At 34.5% G+C, this 22,870-nt stretch overlaps 1 protein-coding gene across 1 annotated transcript in view; it reads left to right on the forward strand.

The window, feature by feature from the left end:
• Positions 1-21,791, forward strand: part of LOC119834950 — a 46,902-nt gene extending 25,111 nt beyond the window's left edge. Inside the window, exons 2-6 of the mRNA XM_038359506.1 lie at positions 4,795-4,868; positions 17,357-17,410; positions 17,660-17,839; positions 18,378-18,569; positions 18,750-21,791. Of these exons, the coding sequence (XP_038215434.1) occupies positions 4,795-4,868; positions 17,357-17,410; positions 17,660-17,839; positions 18,378-18,569; positions 18,750-20,809 (2,560 nt within the window). The 3' untranslated portion in view covers positions 20,810-21,791. The remainder of the gene's footprint in view (positions 1-4,794; positions 4,869-17,356; positions 17,411-17,659; positions 17,840-18,377; positions 18,570-18,749) is intronic.
• Positions 21,792-22,870: the final 1,079 nt, after the last annotated feature.

Genomic DNA, 22,870 nt, shown 5'->3' on the forward strand with positions numbered 1-22,870 from the left:
GTATCAAGATACCATTCTTGAGAAGGTAGTTAAGCCCCTTAACATCACCATGTTCAATAACCAAGTATGGTCCTTCCCAAGTATGGCCGGGTCATAAAGCTCGGTCCACGCAGTCTTGGTTGGAATCGAACGTTTCGGACTTCATCAGAGCTGAAGACTGGCCGTCGTCTAGTCCCGATCTTAATCCGCTGGATTATGATTTGTGGTCAGTTTTAGAGAGTACAGCTTGCTCTAAACGCCATGATAATTTGGAGTCCCTAAAACAATCTATACGATTGGCAGTGAAGAATTTTCCCATGGAAAGAGTGCGTGCTTCTATTGATAACTGGCCTCATCGTTTAAAGGACTGTATTGCAGCCAATGGAGACCACTTCGAATAAGCTTTTTATATTTTTAATTGTTTTATATTTATGTATTAAACTGACACACTGTAAAAGTAATAAATGTTATTTGCAGTTAACAATTTTCTTTTTTCTTTATTACAATATTTATGGCAAGACTAGGTATAACGTATATACATGTAATTAGGAATGGAGAGTACAATACAATATTTATTCGTTAAAGTGTACCACACTACCTGTGCTAACTGTTGTATAAATGTTAACATCCAAAATCATACGAAAGACACCAAAGCTATACCAATATGTGTAACAAACCACACACAGACTCACGTAATTACGTCCAAGAATTTCAAATCGTTTGTTCCTCAAGAAGCAATGTCCGTCGGAGCCATTATTCAAAGCTATGATGATAATAACGCAGTGCTGCATCCCGTGGTAACCACTCCGCTATAAATAGCACCCATCGTATCCGATACTTATGTTTCATTTAGTGCATCTTCCTTGGTTCGTGCTGCTTTTTGAATTGACATAATTATCAGGGTCTATACACTAGTTTAATATACAGTGAAATATATATGAGCTTATATAGAGAGCATATACTATATATAAAAGCATGTATTCCAGACCTAATATTGAGAATATTCCATCTACTTCTATCGAATTAGATACATAACTATAATCCTTTAAGTTTAAAGAGACCTCACTCACTAATTAAACAATTTAATATGCATATGAAAAGAAACAGTGAAAACTGATCGTTGGGCGTTCTAGGTCATCTAATTGCTTTATTGCTACGAGATTTTACTTTTTCGCCTTTCCGGTTGCGTGTTTGTGGAAGAAAAAAAACATTTGATATTTTTTTGTTTTTTGCCAGTATGCCGGCGACTGTACCTTTGATAGCGGTATTGATTCGAAAAGTGATGCCAATTGTTATGCAATAAAAGATCTTTCTCTTATTTATTTTTGGCGCAGTGGTTAGGGTTCGAGGTCAGATCTAGAGCAACCTAGGTTAAAATTTGTACAAAGTTTGAATTAAATTTGTCCGTTTAATGATGATCAAAATGGAGTCTAAAATAACACGCCTACACACAGGCGAAACATAAAATATAAGCGTGTTATAAAGCTTGTAACCTTTGAGCTTAACTAACTTCTTAAGAAACTTGTTAATTTTCGTCAAGGTGTAAATATTTTAGCTGAGGAAGAGTTAACTGTAGTAATACATAACGTCATCCTTATATGGTGTTATAACAAGTGGGAGTCGTGTGAGGAGAGGCTGTTTTGAACTACGGTCATTATTCAGATTTATACCACCACTAATTTTGATGTAGAATATTTTCAACTAACTTGATAATAATTTCGAATAATTATTAACAAATTCAATAGGTATCTTCCAGTTTGACGTTTTAAAACCGAAATTAGATGACTGTTTTTATAGGGTCGAAACAATAAACTTTTTGTTCTTGTCAAATGTGAAAATAAAAGAAAACTAATAAAACTTACTGAAAATTTCAATTGAGATAACAAAATTATAATTTATTTATTACATATTCCGATGTTACGACCACGTAGTCTTAGTCACTCGGTTCTGTTAGTCATTTTAAAATTTACTCAAGTTTATAAGGAACAATAGTGCTGAAATAAATATAGTTAAAAAAACACTCTAATCAACTAAATTGCCTCACTTGCTCTTATATAGAGTTTACATGAGGAAAGAAATTACTTAATCCTGTCGGATTTACTCACGTCTATACGAAGCTATAGCCTTATAATAAATACCTATAGTTAAAAAAACACGCTATATTCAACTAAAATGTCACACTTGCTCGTATACAGAGTTTACATAAGAAAATAATTTTTTTTATCCTGTCGGTCAGGACAGTCAAATAAACCCGTGAAGCATGTCACCGATCATTGATAATTGAACAGTGTTTGAATTGAATCTGTTCGTTTAAATTGGGTCGGAATAAAAAGGAGTCAGTTACACACAAAGCTACAAACATACACTTGAAGCTAATAAAAGCGTGTTAAAAGGTACTTAACAAGAATAGAGCAAACACAAGTATAGATAACGTTAATCTGCCAGCATCAGCATCAGCAACGCTTTCACACGGAAGCCGGCTGGGGACGCTATCGAAACCACGACCATCATTCAATTATGCCGATTGGATGATTGACCGGACACCCGCGGTCAATCCGCTGCGCCTCCACTGCTGTTGCTAGGCGATCCGATTTTGTTAGCTGGCTTGACAGCTAGAATTGTAGCCTGTGTCATTTGTGAAGAAATCGTTGAAATTCTAGACGGGGGGTTGGCTAAGTCGGCTACATAGTTTTTTAGTTAACTATTATATCATCTTTGTTTTTGTTATAAATAAGCTATGATATGCAAAGTTTTGTTTCTTTTGTATGAAATAGTTTTTTAGTTTTGTTTTCCTTTTCTATAAAAGAACTCTGTAGGATAATATCCTGTAATGGTAATGATTTCTTTTTGGTGTGAATAAATAAAAATAATAAAAAAAAAATTAATTTATTGGAAATATGAAGTCATATACCTTGTTTTGCGATCTTGTTGAGGATTCAGTCTAATGGAACCCGGGAAAATATTTGATACAAACCTTGTATAAAGGATCAGTGACAATATAATAATAGGTTAATTTTATTATGTTGAATAGGATCGCTAGGATTAAGTACTTTTCTTATGTATACTCTGTGTAAGAGCAAGTGTGACAATTCAGATGATGATTTTATCATTAATGTGTGTGTTTTTAGTATTTTCTTAACAACATTTATTATTTTAAAAAAGGAATTAAACTCGATTGTAAAATTCTTGCTCCCATGGTTTTAAAGAGATTGGTGTCGCGGTCGACGAGTCGCAGGGCAGCATACAATAGCAAATCTTTCGCCGGACGCACACCCTCCAGTAACTGTGGCACAGTTTCCATCAGATACGCTACAAATGGGTCGTGGCTTCGATTCCGCTGTCACTCTTCATGAGCCGCGACAGCTCGAAAGTGAAAGATGGATACTTTCAATTGCGGACCTCATTAACACACCATTTGTTGTAATTTAGTTCGATTTATATTTATTGCTTGTTGCAGCCGGTGATCCAGTTATTGCTGACGGCAAACATTATTATAAATTGATATTAACCGTCCTGTTTATAATATTTTGGCGTTGATTAATTTGAGTGTGTGTGTTCACTTTTAAGTTATTGCTATTGGAACGAAGTTTTAATTTACTGTTTATAATTTAAACGGTTATTAGAGATTATTATTTTTATATGGATTACTAGCTCTCTGCCAACGTTACTGGGACTAATTTTGACAGTGAAACAGTCCATTTATTTTTAATTTAAATTTAATTTAAAAAGTTAACTGCTTTGCAACATTATGAAAACTCTACGTCTTCTTCGAAACAACTGAAACAAAAGGGTTTCCTTTATACATTATTATCCTAAAACAATGTCGAATATTATAATAATTACAATAACGATTTGTCTTGAACAAAATGTATCAAATATTTAATTATATGCATTTTTCTTCACAATCATAAACCTAAAATAAATAACACAAATCGACTGCACCATTGTGGAGCTTGTTTTAGATGTGTGTGATGAGTTAAAACACTGTGGTAACTGGTCAGTGTTTTGACAAATGGAAGCGCATTTGATTCGTAACAGCATCGAACCGCCCTAAACAGCATATCGATCAAAAGTGTATTCTACAATGACACCTAGAGAGGGTGTAATTGTAGAATAACTATTCACGTAGGTGTAATGTAAGCTGCGTATAGCAAGTCAATACGAAGCATCACAGCATCGCAACTAACCACAAGTTACGTCAGGCATCTCGTCTACGGGGTCAGCGACCCGCGGCAGGCTTTTTGCGTTGCATCCGACTAGATCGCAGTAATGTCGATCATGGTATTTATATCCACTATCCAGTGTGAGACCGCTTAGCTAAAAATAAAATGCGCCCTTTTTATATAGTTGTTCAATTTGTTCGTTTGGTCTGCGATACAGACTTAACTTAGGTTTCATTTTAATAAGGTTTAGGTATTCGGATGGATAAAGGAGGTCCATATTTATGATTGACAAAATATTTACAATTATATAAAGCTGAGGAGTTGGTTTTTTGAACGAGTTAGTGTTAAAAATAGTGGTCCTAATTGAAAAATTCTTTCAGTCTTAGATAATTGATTTATACAGGGAGGCTAAAAGCTTAACCTAATATGTACGACGTGGTGAACCCGCCGGCTATAGTTAGTTATGAGTACATAGCTTTTTCTTGATACATCATACAGAAAAAAATAATTAAAAATTTCAATTGAGAGAGCACAATGAACGTGCTTTTTACAGTTGCAGATAACAGATATAAGACTATTATCTTAAGATTTATATCTCATTCTAAAGATGTCTATCGTCTTTGAGTACTAATAAAGGATTGCTTTGTTTCAGGTCGAAAGGCGACATGGCGTCGCCGAAGTGCTTGTTCTTCATCATTGCGTTACATTTCGCTATCAGTCATGCAGGTAAGATTTATGCTTGTTAATCCTACTAATATTATAAACGCGAAAGTTTGTAAGTATGGATGGATGGGTGGGTGTATGGATGTTTGATATTGTTTAGCGAAAATGTCTTATCGTATCTGTATAAAATTTGGTACAGAGTTAGACTATGGTCTGGATTAGCACATAGGCTACTTTTAACTGGGTACGAGTGACCAGTGAGTTGGAAACGGCTAGACCGATTCTCATGACATTTGCATATCGGGTAGGTCTAAAAATCGGCCAACATCAATTTTTCAGCATTTGCCCGGTCTGCTAGGTTTGATATAAATTTATTTTTATTTTACGTGTTCTTGTGTGGAAATGTCCTAGAAGGCTTCATGTTAAACTTCTAGCTGTATTGGGCAATGGGCATGTCGGTTCCGTCAGCTTTTTATCGATTTAATTAACAAAGAATTATTCAAGAATTTTTTAATTTCAATTAGGAAATGCATTTTCGATCCTGTAGCGCAAATCCATGTGCTTTGAAAGGGAATTCATTTCTAACCTATTAAAATTTTATACTAAAGGATTGGCTTTTCAATTGAGAAATAATAAATTTTGAACTAAAATATATATGTCGCACATAAATATAACTTTAAATATATCTTTTCTTCCAATTATTTTCAAAATATTCGTCATGTTGAAAATATGTAGTGATGTCACATTTGAAGTGCCATAAAATATTGTAAACGTTGCTATTCTATAATAATATTAATAAACAGATTTGAATTGGCAATATTTTAATGGCAAGTTAATCAAATAATAAATCCTTCTTATTTTATTGTAACTTTGTCCATCTGTCTGCTTCTCTTCTTCATGCCTAAATCTAAACTCCAGAAGCGATTGGGATGAAAATTAGCACGATTATAGTTTGAGACCCGAAAAAGAGCTTTTTCTAAGTATTTCTTTTTCTTTTGTTCTTCTAATATCACAACGCGGGCGAAGCCGCAGGCGGAAAGCTTGTATTTTATAAGCTGACTAGCGATCCGCCCCGGCTTCGCCAGTGGTACATATATAGACTATAGCCTATCTCAATAAATTGGCTATCTAACACTGAATGAATTTTTCAAATCGGACCAGTAGTTCCTGAGATCAGCGCGTTCAAACTAAGAAACAAACTGTTCAGCTTTATGATATTAGTATAGATTTGTTGAGTCGTAAGCAATTGTCTATTTGGTAACAACTCGAAGTCAGCACATTGCACCATTGTCTAGTGATCAGGTTTCGATGCATGTGGAATGTTTTTCACTTGCTTGTCTTTTTAATTTAGGTCGTGTGAGCAATAATTCCTTACAACTCGACAGTTTTGAAGTTATTAATAAGTATTACATGAAATTATAAAACTATGCATATTGTTTATGTCAATCAAATTACGTAAATCGAGTTTTTTATTTATTAATAGACAAAAATCACTTATACGGAGACCAGATGCAACTCAAATATTGCATTATTTTATTCCAATTATATATAATTTTAAGGGTCGATTTTTCAATCCTTGGTTACAATTTATTCGTCGAATATTCCATTAAACAATCATTTCGAAAATGTGTTCTATTTTTATTTGAATTTGCAATTTGTCTATTACCTACTGGACGCTCGTCCCGGGCCCACCGCTTTAAAATTCCTGTTTTATCCCAAGGGAGCCAAGATTAAATAATCGCGATAAAAAGTCTATCAAAATATAGGATATTCTCCTATATTATCCTATAACCCAAGTCAGCACATACCGTGCCTCTATACAAAATTTCACAAAAATTCCGTTTAGTAGATTCAATGTGATTGGCGGACAAACATCCAAACAAATAAACTTACAAAAAAAAAAATCAACCAAAAATTTCAATATTTCGTCTCTAAATCTACTGTAGTATTCGTAAAGGTTTGTATGGTAGTGGACTGCATGATATAAATTGCTTCACTTGCAAGTTCATTTAGCTGGATTAGCGCAGTCATCCTGGCCAATTGTCTAGTCTGGCGTGTGGGCGTGTGACGTCACTGTTCCGCCCCCGTGGTACGGTCAGGGTCAAATGGCACTAGTGTCATAACTGTTAAATGATTTGATGGTATGTCAGAGAGTTCTATTTGCCACATCACATGGTATAAAACAAATTCGCTTTGCGCCGTCTGTTCTTAGATCTTTAAAATTACGCAACAGATTTTGATGTGTTTTTTTTAATAGATAGAGTGATTCAAGAGGAAGGTTTATAAGTATACATAATGTGTTATTGCATATCTTTCTGTTAAACGTAGCATTAATTCCTATTGAAATATTGTATAAATTCATTCTAGAATCTTAATTTACAACTCCCAAACGAATTGTATCATCGAATCATCAAAAACGGATGTATCTATGATTCACCGAATTCAAAGATTAATTACCTCACCGTTCGCGAATAGCGCGCGGCGCCGGGTGGCAGGGGCATGTATGCGATTCCCATGCGTACTAGGCAGGAGGGGAGGTGGGGTGGGAGGGGGGCACGGTCCAGCCCGGCGGCATTCCGCGCGTGACTCAGAGAGCGCTGTGGTCAGTTAGTGTTATGCTTCTTTAATTAGGCAATCTTACGATTTAACTTTGACCTCGATGGTTTTATGTGAATCGTTGATCGGAAGAATATTTTTTTTAATGCCATATTGTATATTTGCAACGATTTTTAATTTAGTTTGGTATATTAAATTGTTTAACAAATATGTATGTGGAGAAGGAAGTTCTTATTAGGTTTTGAATATTTGTATATACTATTTCACAGTGATATGTATTATATGCGTTGCATATAAAATATGTATTAAAATAATTAACCGTTTTTAAAATATGGAATATCCCAATACTATATCTACATTGATATATTCATAAACTTTTCACAATAAAAGCATATAGTAAGAATGAGCATTGTTATCCTGAGAACATTTGATGTTGTCCATTGTTTTTCTACTTTTATATAAATGACGAAACTACACTAGCAACATAGTCTATCCTAAAATAAAATTTCAAAGTGAAAGAGTACAATGGACCCGGGCTTCGATCGGGATCGACTTTCATTGAATTTATTGCAATGTACAATAATGGTACAATGGTCGTTTGTCAAGGATCCACATCTGAGTCCTAGTATTATGCATGTTTGTAGTATCCTTATAAGATACATATATTCAAACAACGTAAGTATTTGAACAGCTGAAAGTGCCCGGTCTCACTCAACTGCGTGATTAATTGCGCCATTGTCGATTGTTGATTATTATGCCACTTGACGGCTGATTGTGCTCTAATCGTTGTTATTAATGCGTGACAGCATTTAAACGCCTTTCCACACTGTTTTATAATTCCCAGGGCTCATGTACACGCCTCTTTATAAGGCAATAACATTGTTAATGTCTTATTCTTTAGTCAAAATAAATTGATGGACCATAAAGTTTTTATAAATAAATCGCAATAGGTTTTGTCAATTGTCTAGTTAATGCAGTTACTCAAAGTAAAACATATTGAATTGGTTTAAGATTATACAAGCGTTCTCATTGTATATCTATCTTAAAAAGTATCTGTATTCAACATACTATCGACCAAAATTAGCAAATGTTGCATTTTATTTAAGTACCTGTCAACAAAAATGTGCATATAATAACAGCTACATACCCCACGAGGTTAGCGCAACCTAATGACATCTCGCTATCTGGAGGAGAGCTTGCAATCACATATATGCCAGCCCCGAGCCTGCAACCCCACTTTCGTTACATAGTATTACTCCTACCGCATCATCGTTACATGAATTCATTGCAGGTTTTCTTCAGTGTTGTTTACATTGTATGATATTACAATATTTTATGCTATGTATGTAATACCCAAAGTTTATTTCAAATAACAAGAAGTTTTGATAATACACAAATGTAGTTGTAAGTCTCATCTGTATTCTGCTTCAATTTTATATTCATTTATACCACCGTTTCTGAATGATAAAATGTATGTCTTTTTGTGTGAATTTGCAGTGTTTGAAAGGATTTTTTGTATGGCCGAAAAGCAACCAATTGACCTAATTTTTTACACATAATTTAAGATCAAAAAGTGACAGACCTTCTTAATCTTATGGCACAAAACCGTACGATACAATGAAACAAATGTATTTATCTATCCTGATAAAGTAAGGCTAATGTAACCAGTTTGATTATATATGCTTTAATATTAGCAACATAATGCTCGATTCTTCAAGACTCGTTGAAAAGTCTATAAGTATATTCCTCTTATAGTTCTTATAAGAGGATCTGAAGGGCGCTGAGGGAAACGTGAGGTTCGCCCTCCTTCGTTATCTGTGCCACTTACTTTGTAGTTTTCATTGCTTCTACCGTTAGATGTATTTCGATAAGAGTATACACATTTTGTAATGCTATAAGTAACATAGTAATCATTTATGACGCTTTACAACCGATGTTCGCATAAACAAAGGCGTTTCTAAATTTACTGCATTTTATGGTTAACGGACGACTAGGAAAATGAAGTCGGAGCGGTAACTCGTCAAACCTCGTCGAAACCGTGCTGATAAAAAAAAAAAAACTAAAATTAGTTTGTCCTCTTTTGATTATTTTTAATATTCAGATGAATATAGCGCCTGTTTTTGTATTTTTTGTAATTTTAAAACAGGATTGACTTAATATTGCTAACCACTTTTTAAGGCTTCTACTTATCAAAGAAAATAAACAATTCATTATTGCTATCGTTAACTCTAAACATTATCATACATACTGTTAACGTGAACCTTTAGTAAGCCAACACAATCTTTTCCACATAGAAATAAGCACGCCAGTTACACAAGATGGGGAAAATCAGAGATTTCTAACGAAGCCAGGAACTGTTGGTGGTAATTAAACATATTTACAACCGTCTGGCGCCATACTGCAAGTTTATAAGATAGCTTTTCGCATTTACTGTTTTACTGGCAGTGACAGATCTAAAATTAGGTATATTTATATTTTCACAATTTATTAGATATGTTTCAGATATTCCCATTTTATAAATTTAATATTTTATGGATATGAAGTCAGTTATGAGCTTGTAGTAAGGGACATATATTTTGCGGAGGCTACATATTATATTCAACGAAAATGTGTATCAGACAGTTTAAGGTATGTATATATTTCCAGTCACGAAATCAGTAAAACCTGAAAATATATAATATCTTGTTAGGACAGAACCAATCTAGGCCTAGTATATAAATTCTACCTGAAAAACCTACTACAGACTCATATATATAAAGCACTAATGTAAATTTCCACAATATAATCGAGACATTGTTTTGTAAATTGCAGTGTTAGGGGTCAATAATGAATGATGGCTCGCATAATTATGATTAAATCGAACTTAGCTGAGGCTTATCGACCATTGAATATTGATGTGGTCATAAAATTAATGTTTACATTCTACCTTCATATAATTATAGATTTGCCATTTAATGTAAAGGTAAAATAAATAAAGATTTATTTAAATTATACGTCTTTGTAGTTGTTATTGGAAAAAAGGAACTAATATTTCCTAATTAGGTTAAATATGATCCCATACTAGAAGAACTTTTAGAAATATAGCGTTCTCGAAAATTCGTAACTCAAAAAGTTTTATGGTGTTCTGAAATATGGCATTTATTTGTCGTTTTAGCTAATTTAATAAACTTTAGGCTAAACAAACAAATAATTCCAAAATACACTTATCGAATAAATATTTGCTTAATATTGTAATCGCATTGACTGATAGGCTTTTCGAGATAAATTCAAACAAAAAGATCAATGAAAACAAAAGTTTGCCCTTTATTGACCCAAGTGACGCATCGCTGAATGGTTTCCACGCGGTTCCGATTCGCAACTCATTCATGATGTCTAGAAGTTTTTGGAGCTTTGCGAAATGTTATTTATTTTCTTTATATGTATCATTCAATGGAAAAAGATTTTTCAGTGTAATAAAGTATCTTCATTAAAACATATAATGTATTAATACACTATGCATTTAAACAAAAGTGTTTGACCGCCTCCTTGGTACAGTGGTTAACGCGTGAGCGTAGAACCGACGACGGGTTCGACGCCCGGTGGGGACGCACAAAAAAAAAAGTCGATCTGGCAGGACACAGAAGGCTGATCACCTACTTGTCCATAAAAAAAAATCGATCAGTGAAACAGATGTATATCATCTGCCCCATACCCCACTAGGGGACACGGGACTTCACTTTTTTATGCATTTTGGTTTTCTTGATATGTCATACGATAGATACTTAATATATTTTAGAATACGTTTGACCCAAATTTTTTGTGGAACAAAATTCGTTTATGTTTAATAAAAACGTTGTTTGAGTCATCTTTCACCCAAATAAATATGTTGTGAAACCTTGCGTAGATATTTGGATAAACATGCGGGGCGAAGGCCTATCGATCGCTCACGTACCACTCTGTATCTTGCACCTGGATATTATGACGAGGAAACCGACGATTTCGATTTGCCACGTGTTCATTGATGACTTGGTATAAGAATTTAGGAAGTCAAGAGAAAGTTACGCGGTAATGTATAGCGGTCTTGTTATTATAGTTGTAATTTTTAAGAGAATACAGATAAACACGCTAAAATTACTTATTTTCTTTTCTTTTCTTTTCAACCGACTTCAAAAATAGGAGGTGATTATCAATGCGGGATTTTTTGCGGGACACAAAAATCGTAAATCGTAAAATCATCGTAGAGTTTTTATAAATAAATAAGATATAATATATAACTAATCGGAGTACATGTTTTTATGAGATAATTTTATCATTAGATAACATAGTTTTAACATTCAATCGCTAGCTAGGAACCTCTTAACACTAATCGCGTGGAATCAAAGCACACACCTTAATTTGATAACAGCCAGCACTGTACGTGACCTTTGCACAGAAGATGAGTCTGCAGTACACTGAATCATGTAGATGGTCATAAAGCTGCGTGTACACTGTAACTGAGTCGCGACCTACTACGTTAGGCAACATTTATAAAAGTGTTATTATTGTATTAACATTTATAAATGTGCATATCGTGGTTTCAAATTCGAAAATATAACGTTTTAAATCAATTTCGTTTGCTTTAAAACTATTCTAGAAAAATCCCAGAAATAAAGAACTGATTTTATTTCCATGTATGTTCCTGTTTCCAAGAATGAGATTTGCTCATTATTTACTATTTGACTTTGTATTTTTCTAATGTGTTATGGCGTTATAAGATTTCTATAGCAGTTAAAATAACAATAAATCAAAAATAAATAAAATAGTACTAATTTAATTTCCAATTAATATCTCTTTACCTATATAATTCAAAAGATACAAGTTTTATGAAATAAAGACGCTGGTAGTTTATTGTGTGCCAATGTTTATTGTTTGGATTTTAAACTTTCGTTTGTAAGCGGTTTATAATTTTCAGTCTCATAGGGAAAAGTTGAAACGCAGCTTTACCTCATGAATAATGTTATATTGAACAATCTATTTCCAATACAGAATAGTTCAAATAACTTACGTCAGAGCTCACATTGATGACTCATTTCGTTTGTTTTCTTTCGTGAAACCATAAAACTGCAGTAACGTTCATAGATAGATAAATCTTTATTACATAATTGTGATTGTTTTATCTGTAACTTGTTTCAAATAACAAACGCAATAATATTATATGGAGCATGTTTACCCTTCACACCTTTGTCTAATGTCTAATAACTATGAAGGCAGTTTTGTTGGCAAAAAAAAAACGCAATAGTTTTGTTATTTTGTGCATAATGTTTAGGATTCCGTATCCAACAGGGAGAATGGGACCATATTACTAGGATATCGCTGTCTGTCCGTCCGTCTGCCTGCCACTAACCTGTGTGTCCATCTCGAGAACCGTGATAGTTAGATAACAAATAATAGAAATAGAGGTTAAACAATGGTCACGATCAGATATTGGATGAGTAACCTTTTTATTTCAATTGCCCTTTACCGTATGTAACCCTCAGTGTCGCGAGTCCAGCTTGCTCTCTACATATCTTTAGTACTACCAGTTTAAAGACGGTTTTGATTTCTGTAAAGAATATTATGAATGACTGTATGAACGAAATGTTAACAATGTGCTCCGTTTGCGGGAGTCGGTCTTTAGGCTATTTGTTTATGTCGGAATCGAATCTCTTGGTTGCGGTAACATAAGAAATATCGTTAAATCTTAACATGTACTATATCATAGGTACCACACAATTCAAGCGATTCATCAAAAATAATACGAATATGTGATTTGCAAGTCAATAAACACACATATTTACTTTCTCATACAAAGTCGCTTCTAGAAACGTCCAGAATATCTGTAGAATTAATATCATGAGCGGAAACGAAAGTGTTGACATGCCGTGAACACTCGGACGTGAGGTGGCATAAGGCGAGATTTCCCCATCGCTTATCTTTATTATAAATGGCGGTATCCGATTATAGAAACAATATCTTCATCATTGTATTCGTTCTATTATTTTGTTATTTATAATATCCGCTTCGTTGGTACAGTGGTGAATCCATACATGACGCTAAATTTTAGTAACAGAGGACAATGAGATGAGAACTTGAGTGGTAAAACTGTAGAGTCTTGGATAAGAAAGGTAGTTAGTACCCCCGCAGGAGGTCGGCGTGAAACAATTAAATACTGTTTCGTTGGGTGAGTAGGGAGCTCAAACTAAAACTAATTTTTTCAATTAGACTTCTTGTAAAAGCACTTTTAAATCGTCATGACATACTTTTAACATTTACCATTTAGGGGAGGGGGGGGAGGCATATACTTTTCCTCATAGTATAAGGGCATAAGTTTTCTGTATAAGGAAAATCCGACTAATTCAGTAATTAAAAAGATTGCTAAGCGTCTATAACTTTTTTAAAATGGTTACTTCACAAGCATCACATTTATTAGTATAAGTTTTGATAAAATTATTTGATAGATAAAATAAGAAACAGTTAAAGGTAATTCTACATTTGATTCTTACATTTTTAACACTATATGAGCGATTTTACATTCAGAAAAGAAACAACGGCTTGAAGTATAGAACTTTTAATATCTTCGCAGTGTGTTTTCTCACTTACAAATCAAGTATCTATTACTTAGAGATCGATCGAAGTTATAAACGTAAACATTTTCACCCTATTTCGTGAAGCTATCACTAAAACATAACGATGATATAACTAAAGATGCCCAAAACAACATCCCGGCATACCCTACATACTTTATAAGGTAATTAGGCGTTAAGCCGGTACACACGAGCGTGAAATGAGACCATAGCTCAGCAGGCCGGATAATTGTGTCGGATTAACTTCGGACATAAATAGCTCGTGTATAACCGGCTTAATCAGGCGTGTTACACTTCATTACTGCGTAGGTTCTAAATTTGTGTTTAGCGTTTATATGTGGCATTTATGTTGATGCATAATAGGGATTTATGAAAAAATTGCGAACGCGGTAAGCTCGTATTTGGGTATTAAAATGAAGCTCAGGTAAATATTTTTATATGAATAGGGAAATTGTCTTCAGACGTATCAAATACTTCTCACGGTAGAAAATCAATGGTATAATCCATATAATAAATTGGAATTGGCTTCTTTTTCCACATATTGAACGTACTTAAAACAACGGCTAAATTATCAATTAGACTTCCACAGACGATAATTAATTTAAATAATAAGTAAACTATATTTAAAATTTCGTAATAATACTCTATTACCCCCAGGGTCAATATCAATTCCCTTGACCTTACATCTGTTTATCACCTACGCTAGGGTTCACGCAAGGGCGGGGTCGGCTCAATGCCTTCTGACCAGCAGACATTCGATATCGACATGCTATACTCCAGGAAACCTCACTGATCGATTACTGCGTATTATTGTGGTTAATTTAATTATTACTTTTGCGCCTTTTCCTTAATAAGCTTCTACATCATCTTTGAGTATAATAAAAAATTCAAAATTATTTCCTTCATTCTTTAACAAGTTGTCTTAAACTAATTTACGATCGGAACACTTCTAGTCAGCAAAAAAAAAAAAATGCTTGACTCAGGAGGTTCTGCTCTTCCACAACACAATTATATTAATAAATAAGTAAGTGTGTACTATCTTGTTCTAATTCGTTAATGTTGCTGTTCATAAAATTACAAAAGATATATTAATAATATATTGAAGTATACATGTAGAACGATGTCATTAGTTAGTTTGTTCAGATAGACAATAATATAGCATAACAATGATATTTAATATCATTGCTTTGAGTAATTTTCATTAAATATTAACGGAAGATTTCATAATTGCGCAACATCCGAGATTGGGCAAGGCATTGTCGACTTTTTTCGTATCTGTTCATACAATTATAAATCGATACATAAGAACTTATAAAAAACGATTACGAAGTTCCAAGTAAAAAGTTGAAGGCAAGAAAACGACATCATTAGAAATAATTCTACCAGTAAACCTACTCGTCCGAGGCGTCGATTCCTTGGTCCATCCTTAACATAAAGACAATACACATTCATTTCTCGGTTCGCAAAAGAATAACGAAAGCAATCTCCCTTACGTCACTCGCTTGCATTGACGCACCTCACGCTCCAGTGCCCGCGAGTAGGAATCCAATTGGGTTAACATTTGTACATGCCTTCGTGCCTGGCTTTACGTAACTCGTACGCTAACGTGCGTTTTATGAATTCGGAAAACGATGTTTTTCCACACAATTCGAAGAGGGAAGTTAGCGGTCCCTTAAACTGGCTTCGGCTGAATTGATACAATGCTTCAGTTATTCCGATTATTCCTTTGAAATAAAAACTATCTGTCACATGCCCCAAATAATTGAACTGACGATTTTTCAACTGCTATTCAGGAAATATCTAGTTTGCAATGTTCAGTTTCCTTGGAAAGTTTATGGAACTAATAGTGGAATTTTCTTACGACTCAGGATATTTTTGAAATTAAATTAAATAAGTCACTAGTGTTTTGGCCTCCGTCATAGGGAGCCTGTGTCCCAGCAGTGGGAACATATATTGTCTGATGATGATGACGATCATGAAGTCATTAGTTTGAATAACCCGTTAAAAACAAAATAATAACATTCGTGTCCCATTAATTCATTAATTCTAATGAAGAGTGAACTGCAACCAATTGTAATAGCAAGATAATTGACGTGAAAATGATAAGATTAAGATAAGTTCTAATTGCAAAAATATAATAATTGGCTTTGGAACGAAAGTGCGGGAAAATAATGATTTGAATCACTCTCTCGCTCTCGCAGGCGACGGATTTAGAGCAGAAATCATGCGATTACGTTTGCTTGATAACTGGTGGAACGCAGACCTGTACATGTTCATAATACTCTGTGTAAAAGAAAAACCATTAAACTGACGACTTCTTCGGAGAATTCTTAAGAATTTCCTGCATGGAGATCTATTTTAATGGAGACCATACAGCTGCGCTGTGTACACGTTGGTGCACAAGAATACGCTGAAATAAATATGCTTTTATAATTCCACCCTTTATCATTTTGGACCTTTTAGACTGCGACCATGAAGACACGATAGAATCGATCTGTAGACGGGGAATGAAATTCAAAGTACCTACTATGGTATATATAAGAGCATTGCTATGCCGTATAGCAATAATAATAAATATATAAATGAAATAGGTTATAGTTTTCACGTGTTCTGTTAAATATTGGAATTTATTTAAATACAACAAACAACCATGTAAAATATTTTCTAGTATTGTTGAATTTGATAAATTAGGTTTATAAAAAAGCACTTTGTCTGTGTTTATGCGATGACTCGATTAGTATTATCAATGTTACATCATTTATTACACGGTAATTAATAACAATAAGCACGTAATACATCTAAGATGTTGTTGGAGTGTTTGTTAAATAATTTACAGATACTCGTGGAAGCGTATAGGATCGTTTCAAGGGTGCACATCATTATATGATCCACGGTTCAGCGCTTAAGGGTCCTTCCGTGAAGTCTTCGAGAAAAAATCAAGTGGGCTTTGAACTTTGTAGGGTTTTACCGTTGACTTTAGGCCGTATAACATGAATGTTTATATGGTATATGAATTATATAAGATTTCGATGTTTACTCTTCACTGCATATTGATTTTAATGTTATATAAGAGCTTTATGTTCGTCGTCGTCTTGATATTAATGTTGATTAAATATACGCATATCTACTGCGTCAGTAAAAGCAAGTGTGTTTGATAAATAACTGTGTAGTACGTTCTACATAAATAATTTTGATTGATCGATTTTCAAATCAACGTTTTATGATTTTTTAGAATTTTATTGATTGAATGTCATCGCTGTATACGAATTTCATAAACACAGAGTTGCTAATTTACCTCTGTTTTTACTATATCGATGTATTTAGAAAAAAATATTCATCAAAAATCTAATTTTCTGACAATTCAAAACTTTTCTGAATAAATTATAGTTAAAAATATTTTTTCCTTATTTCCAGGACCTCTGGGCCCATTGCCGAATGTGACGAGCATGGATTTGGGATTAAAAGAAGGTGAGAATTCGTGTTAAAAACGTCTTGAGAACTAATTATTTCCACAATTGAAATCGGGATTTTCATGTAAAAGCAACTGTTTCCTTAACAAATAATAGAATCATCCATACTTTTAGGATTACAATTCTTGTTGAAGGGAGAATTCGTTTTTTTATAGCTATTTAATTATTTGGTGTTCTTAAGGACCTATCTTTGGCCCATAACTCTTTCTTGTACATAAAAATAACAAAAAATTTCCTCATCTTCCAGGCAGTTGCGCACTAGGTGACGTGGTCTACATGTCCGGGGACGAATTCCCCGGTGCCAGCGCTTGCGAGCGTTGCGCGTGCTCCGGTGGGGAGGTGCAGTGTGAGAAGCAGCGCTGCGAGCCGCGACCCGGGTGTAAGGCTGTCCACCGGCCTGACCACTGCTGTCCGACTTATCAGTGTGGTAATACTTAACATTTTTAATGTATCTATGGGATGATTTTATCATTTCTTTATCGCTATTTATCATATTTTGGTAGAAAAACTCCTAACTACAACGGATTTTAAACGCGATTTATTCATTATATTATTAACCCGACGTTTCGAGCACTTTACAGCGAGCGTGGTCACGGGGAGACTGAGATGTTATATGTCTTGAAGGTCATACAAAAATTGCTGCCTCTGCCAACATCCAGAAAAATACTCCACATACCAACTGCGGAGAAATAGGTGGAGGTAGTTCACAAACAACAATTTTTGTATGACCTTCAAGACATATAACATCTCAGTCTCCCCGTGACCACGCTCGCTGTAAAGTGTTCGAAACGTCGGGTTAATAATATAATGAATAAATCGCGTTTAAAATCCGTTAAAAAGTTTTTAATTTCTACATGTATAATACTCGCTTAAAATCAAACACAAGAAAATACTATCCTTACTACAAATAAAACTGTTATCATTTTCATACAACATTTGCTGCCAAAGATAAATTTAAATTTCAGAATGCGAGCAGGAAGGTCGTGTATACGGTAATGGCGAGAAGCTAGTAGACCCACAAGACCCCTGTCGCGTGTGCTACTGCCAGGGGGGTGAGGTGGTCTGCCGCCGCATCGCGTGCTTCGTGCGGGACGACTGCCAGCCGCGCCTCGTGCCCGGCAGGTGCTGCCCGGAGTATGATAACTGCCCTCTTAGAGGTACATATAGTTAACTTACAACCTTCTATTCTAGCATAAATCAGAATTGCTACGGGTTCACAATGCGACAATTCAACTAATTTGAATGAAATTTTTTATGAAATTGGAAGTGTATGTAGAATTCAATCTACATTTGTTAAATAAGAAAAATAATTATAGTAATATGTTATGTCATTACAGGAGTTACATCTGTCCATGGAATGACACCATCGGTATCAAGCACGCCTGCTGTGGAAGTCAACACGAGTGCCGATTCCATACCAATCGAGCCTACGGTTCCCAAAATAACAATCAAAGAAATCACACCCGTTTCTGAAATACCTGTCGTCACTGATGTGAAGATTAAGGAAATCTTACCTTCACCTCATAATATGGACGTCGCCGAATATTCATCATCGAAATCCCCACTTATTCCACGTGAAGTAACGTCTGAAAAAATAACTGGCGATCTCAAAACAGAATCTCCTTTTAACGAGTCTTCAGATTCTAAAACATCTTTGGAAGATAATGCTAACGAAAAGGGCAGTGATTCACATCCTTCAAGAATAAGCTTTTCTACACAAGACTCATTAAACAGCGAAATATATCCTTCAAATGTACCAAATTTGATATTAATGGGTGCACCATCTCAACCTATATCTCTTAGCCCTCTCACAACAAAAGCCCCTTTGATTGAAGAAGAGGACCAATCATTATTCGACCATAATCCAGCATTTCCACCGATACCCGATGATCTTACCGTAGTCGGTAACCATGACGACGAAATTCTACAAGAACAAAACTTAGACAACGATCACGTCTCCATGCATGATGTCTTGACATCTAATGATAAAATTTTAACTGAAGCGCCTATTATTAAAGAATCGCCTTCAACAATGTTATATGTAACAAATGGAATGACTATTTCTACGGAAAATGTATCTGAACAGGAATTAACATCAGCTGGGATTTCTACTAAAAACGACTTATCTAGCACGGAATCTTCTACGTCGAAGGAAAATTCTATGATAAACCTAAGATCTGTCCTTCCTACTCAAATTCTTAACATTCCCTCCTTTATCGCAGATGAGACAACAGATGATATGGAGAGTACAACTGATATTCCCACAACAGAGTCTGCTGAAGATTTAAAAGCTACAGACGATACGCTCATATCATCAGATAAGGGTGCGGTAATATTAGGAGACGAAGAGGACGGACAAAGTAGTTTTAAAGAACCTCGAGCAGATATCATAACACCACAGACGACTGAAAATATGCTAGAATCAAAAGGATCACTGATATTAACAACTGATGTTAGTGCAGAGAATAAACCAAGCTCTTTACTTATTGAAACGAGTGATCAAAATCCTCACGAAGTTACCGATAAAAGCTCAAATGACAAACTATCGTCCTCTACAGCTAATCCACAAACTTTTGATGCAACTCCAGACTCACTTTCTAGAATAGAACCAGGCAGCGATACCTCGCTTGAAAACATAGAAACTACAGAATTTATTCTTTCGTCGTTTGGTTCTCAAGAGAGTGCCACAGATGCCGTAGAGTTGATCAAAATAGCTCCCGATAACGAAAAAAATTCGGCGATTGTTGAACCTCCCCGCGCAAGAAAGAATAATGTGTTGAATGATTTAATAAATTTAGTCGGCGATGTGGCTTTAATTAGTGACCATACTGACTCACCCGATTCACATCATGGTATAAGTTCCACTACAATTTCGGATTCTGAAGAATTAATTCCAGTAAACGCTGGTTACAAAAGTAAAAACAACAATTGGAACTTAAATTCCATTACAGAGGTTCCTTTCAAAAGCAAAAGCCAGCCCTCAGTTAACAAGCAGAAGAACGTAGAGATCGAAGATGACGAAACAGATAGCATAACCGACTCCCCACCACCAAATGACAAAGTAGAACCGACAACTAAAAGGCCTACTATAGATAACGTGTCTGACAATGCTCCGCAAAATAACAATAGCACAATTGACAAGAAAGACATCGAAATAATCAAAAAAACATATGTCCCAACTATTAATAAACATCCTACGAAAGTAGTTATGGAAAACAGCAATGATCAACCAAGTTCTGACGCTGCGACATCCGGAAGTGAGGACAAATCTCCATCGTCCAATGACGATACAGCTGTACCAGGCGACACAACCTTGGATGAGCAAGATGAGGCGTCTTCACCTGCAGACGAAGAGGTGACGGAACAGTCTTTAGATACTTCGAGCGTTGCTCCATGAGAGGCGCAAATACAATTAAAGGAACCTCAATTTCAGCATTTCGTATCGATTAAGTTTCGTTATTGAAACTATGTATTGTAGAGACTTTTCATTTACCGATGAATCGTATCGTCAATTGTGAATTAGCGTATTTATAATTTAAGTAGCCGCCAGTCAACTGGTTGAATTTATTAATATATTAGTTGGACAAATTATTTATAATCTTAGCTAAGTGTAGTTCGTCGTTGCAAAAGCTTCGTGTGTAAGTTATTTATTTTAGTGAGAAACGTGAATCGATTAACCAAGCTAGTCAATTTGTGACGGCGGGTCTGCCCGCTCGAACCATGTTGCCATGTTCGCTAGCTGACGCGTTGAAACGAGCGAATCATTCCGAGTAGATTAGTTCCTTTAGACTTTAGGTTAAACACTCCTTAGCCGACCCGTGACCAATTGCCTGTGAATGTGACAAAATTTGGTACAAATGTTAGTAATTAACTTATGATATTCAGTGGTAGTTTTAACGCACAAAGTGTCTAATTATTGCACAAATTAATGTTCTATTTCTGCGCGTATAAGGCGTTATTCAAGCTCAATATAAATTATGTAATTATAGAATTATGTACAGTTTAATCTTCATTCAAATTAATTACTTTACCAGTGATGAATATAATTTAAATGATACCAGATTGAATTAAATTTGTTTCGATGTTCTTTCATGTTTAATATTAGTGTGAGATTTTGATTTGCCAAAGGACTATTAACTTCGTTTATATCATTAATGTATTATTGACGATTGTAGCTGGTAAAGTAATTTCTAATCTTATAACTTAAATTGATTCGTTTGATAATTAAAACATTTTGGTTCACCATTATGGCTAAGTCGAGTCGCCCAGTGCTCCTTCTTGCCCCGGAAGACCGCTTCTTTTCCGGGGCAACAAGCGCACGTGCTCATTCATATTATGTATTCAATTATGATTGTTTTTTTACAAATAAAACAAATTAGACTGAACGTGTGTTTCATTTTTCAACCCATACACATTTACAATCCTCAATAAATGCAAGACAAGAAAGGTATTTGCGTAAATTTCGTAAAATTTGATTACGCATACCTATTTCTTAGGATCAGTTGGGTACAATTTTCAGGGTTTCTTTTGATAGTATATCAGATTGGAACAATGTTTTTTTTTATTGAAATAACTAGAACAATCCAATAGTCATGTTAATATGCAATTAAAATACATAACTTATTTAAAAAACATCAATATATGTTGCGTCATTTTAAAGATCTAAGCTAAGCATATCGACACAGAAGACGGAAAACGACTTTGTTTTATGCTATGTGGCGATAATTTAATTAATTATAAAGGGTTTTCTCTTTGTGCTTTCGTGGATTTGTATTTATGTTTGAGATGTTTTTACACAAAAAATATGGGATTGATTCCAAAAATTCTTTCATATTAAAAAAGCTGCATTCTCACTAGAGTGACAACTGACATAGGCTATTTAATAAGTACAACGGGCAATGCCGGAGGAGATGGCTACTATACAATAATATTAGTTCATTCAACACCTTAATTAAATAACCCTCTATTGTTATTTAAAATATATACATATTTAAAAAAAATATTTAGGCATAAAATAATTTATTTTTAATAATTCATTGACACTAAAGCACGCACTATTAGCTAATATATATCCATATAAATGGTAGGTTGAGATAGATGATTTTTTACCTTTTCATTGTCAAACCAGTTTATAAAAAGTACGTACCTATTTATTTTAAATCGAGTTAGTAAACTTTGCTTGCTTCGCTATGTTAAAGTGGTTGCGCCTCAAAGAAATCCCAAGGCAATTTTGTAAAGGTAAATATTGCTCTTTTACCCTAATCCACTAAGGAACATCACAACAATCTCATGCCTAGTATTATATTCCTTCGGTTTTTTCTTTTGTTTCGTACTATGGAAATATTTTACAAAAGTGCACCTATTTGCTAATTAATATCATGTATAAGAATAAGATTCAAGTTTTAACATAATATCGTGATAACAACGTAACATTATAGTAATATATTTCATTTAATTC

Source organism: Zerene cesonia, chromosome 20 (genome assembly GCF_012273895.1).
Source record: "Zerene cesonia ecotype Mississippi chromosome 20, Zerene_cesonia_1.1, whole genome shotgun sequence".
NCBI lineage: Eukaryota > Metazoa > Arthropoda > Insecta > Lepidoptera > Pieridae > Zerene > Zerene cesonia.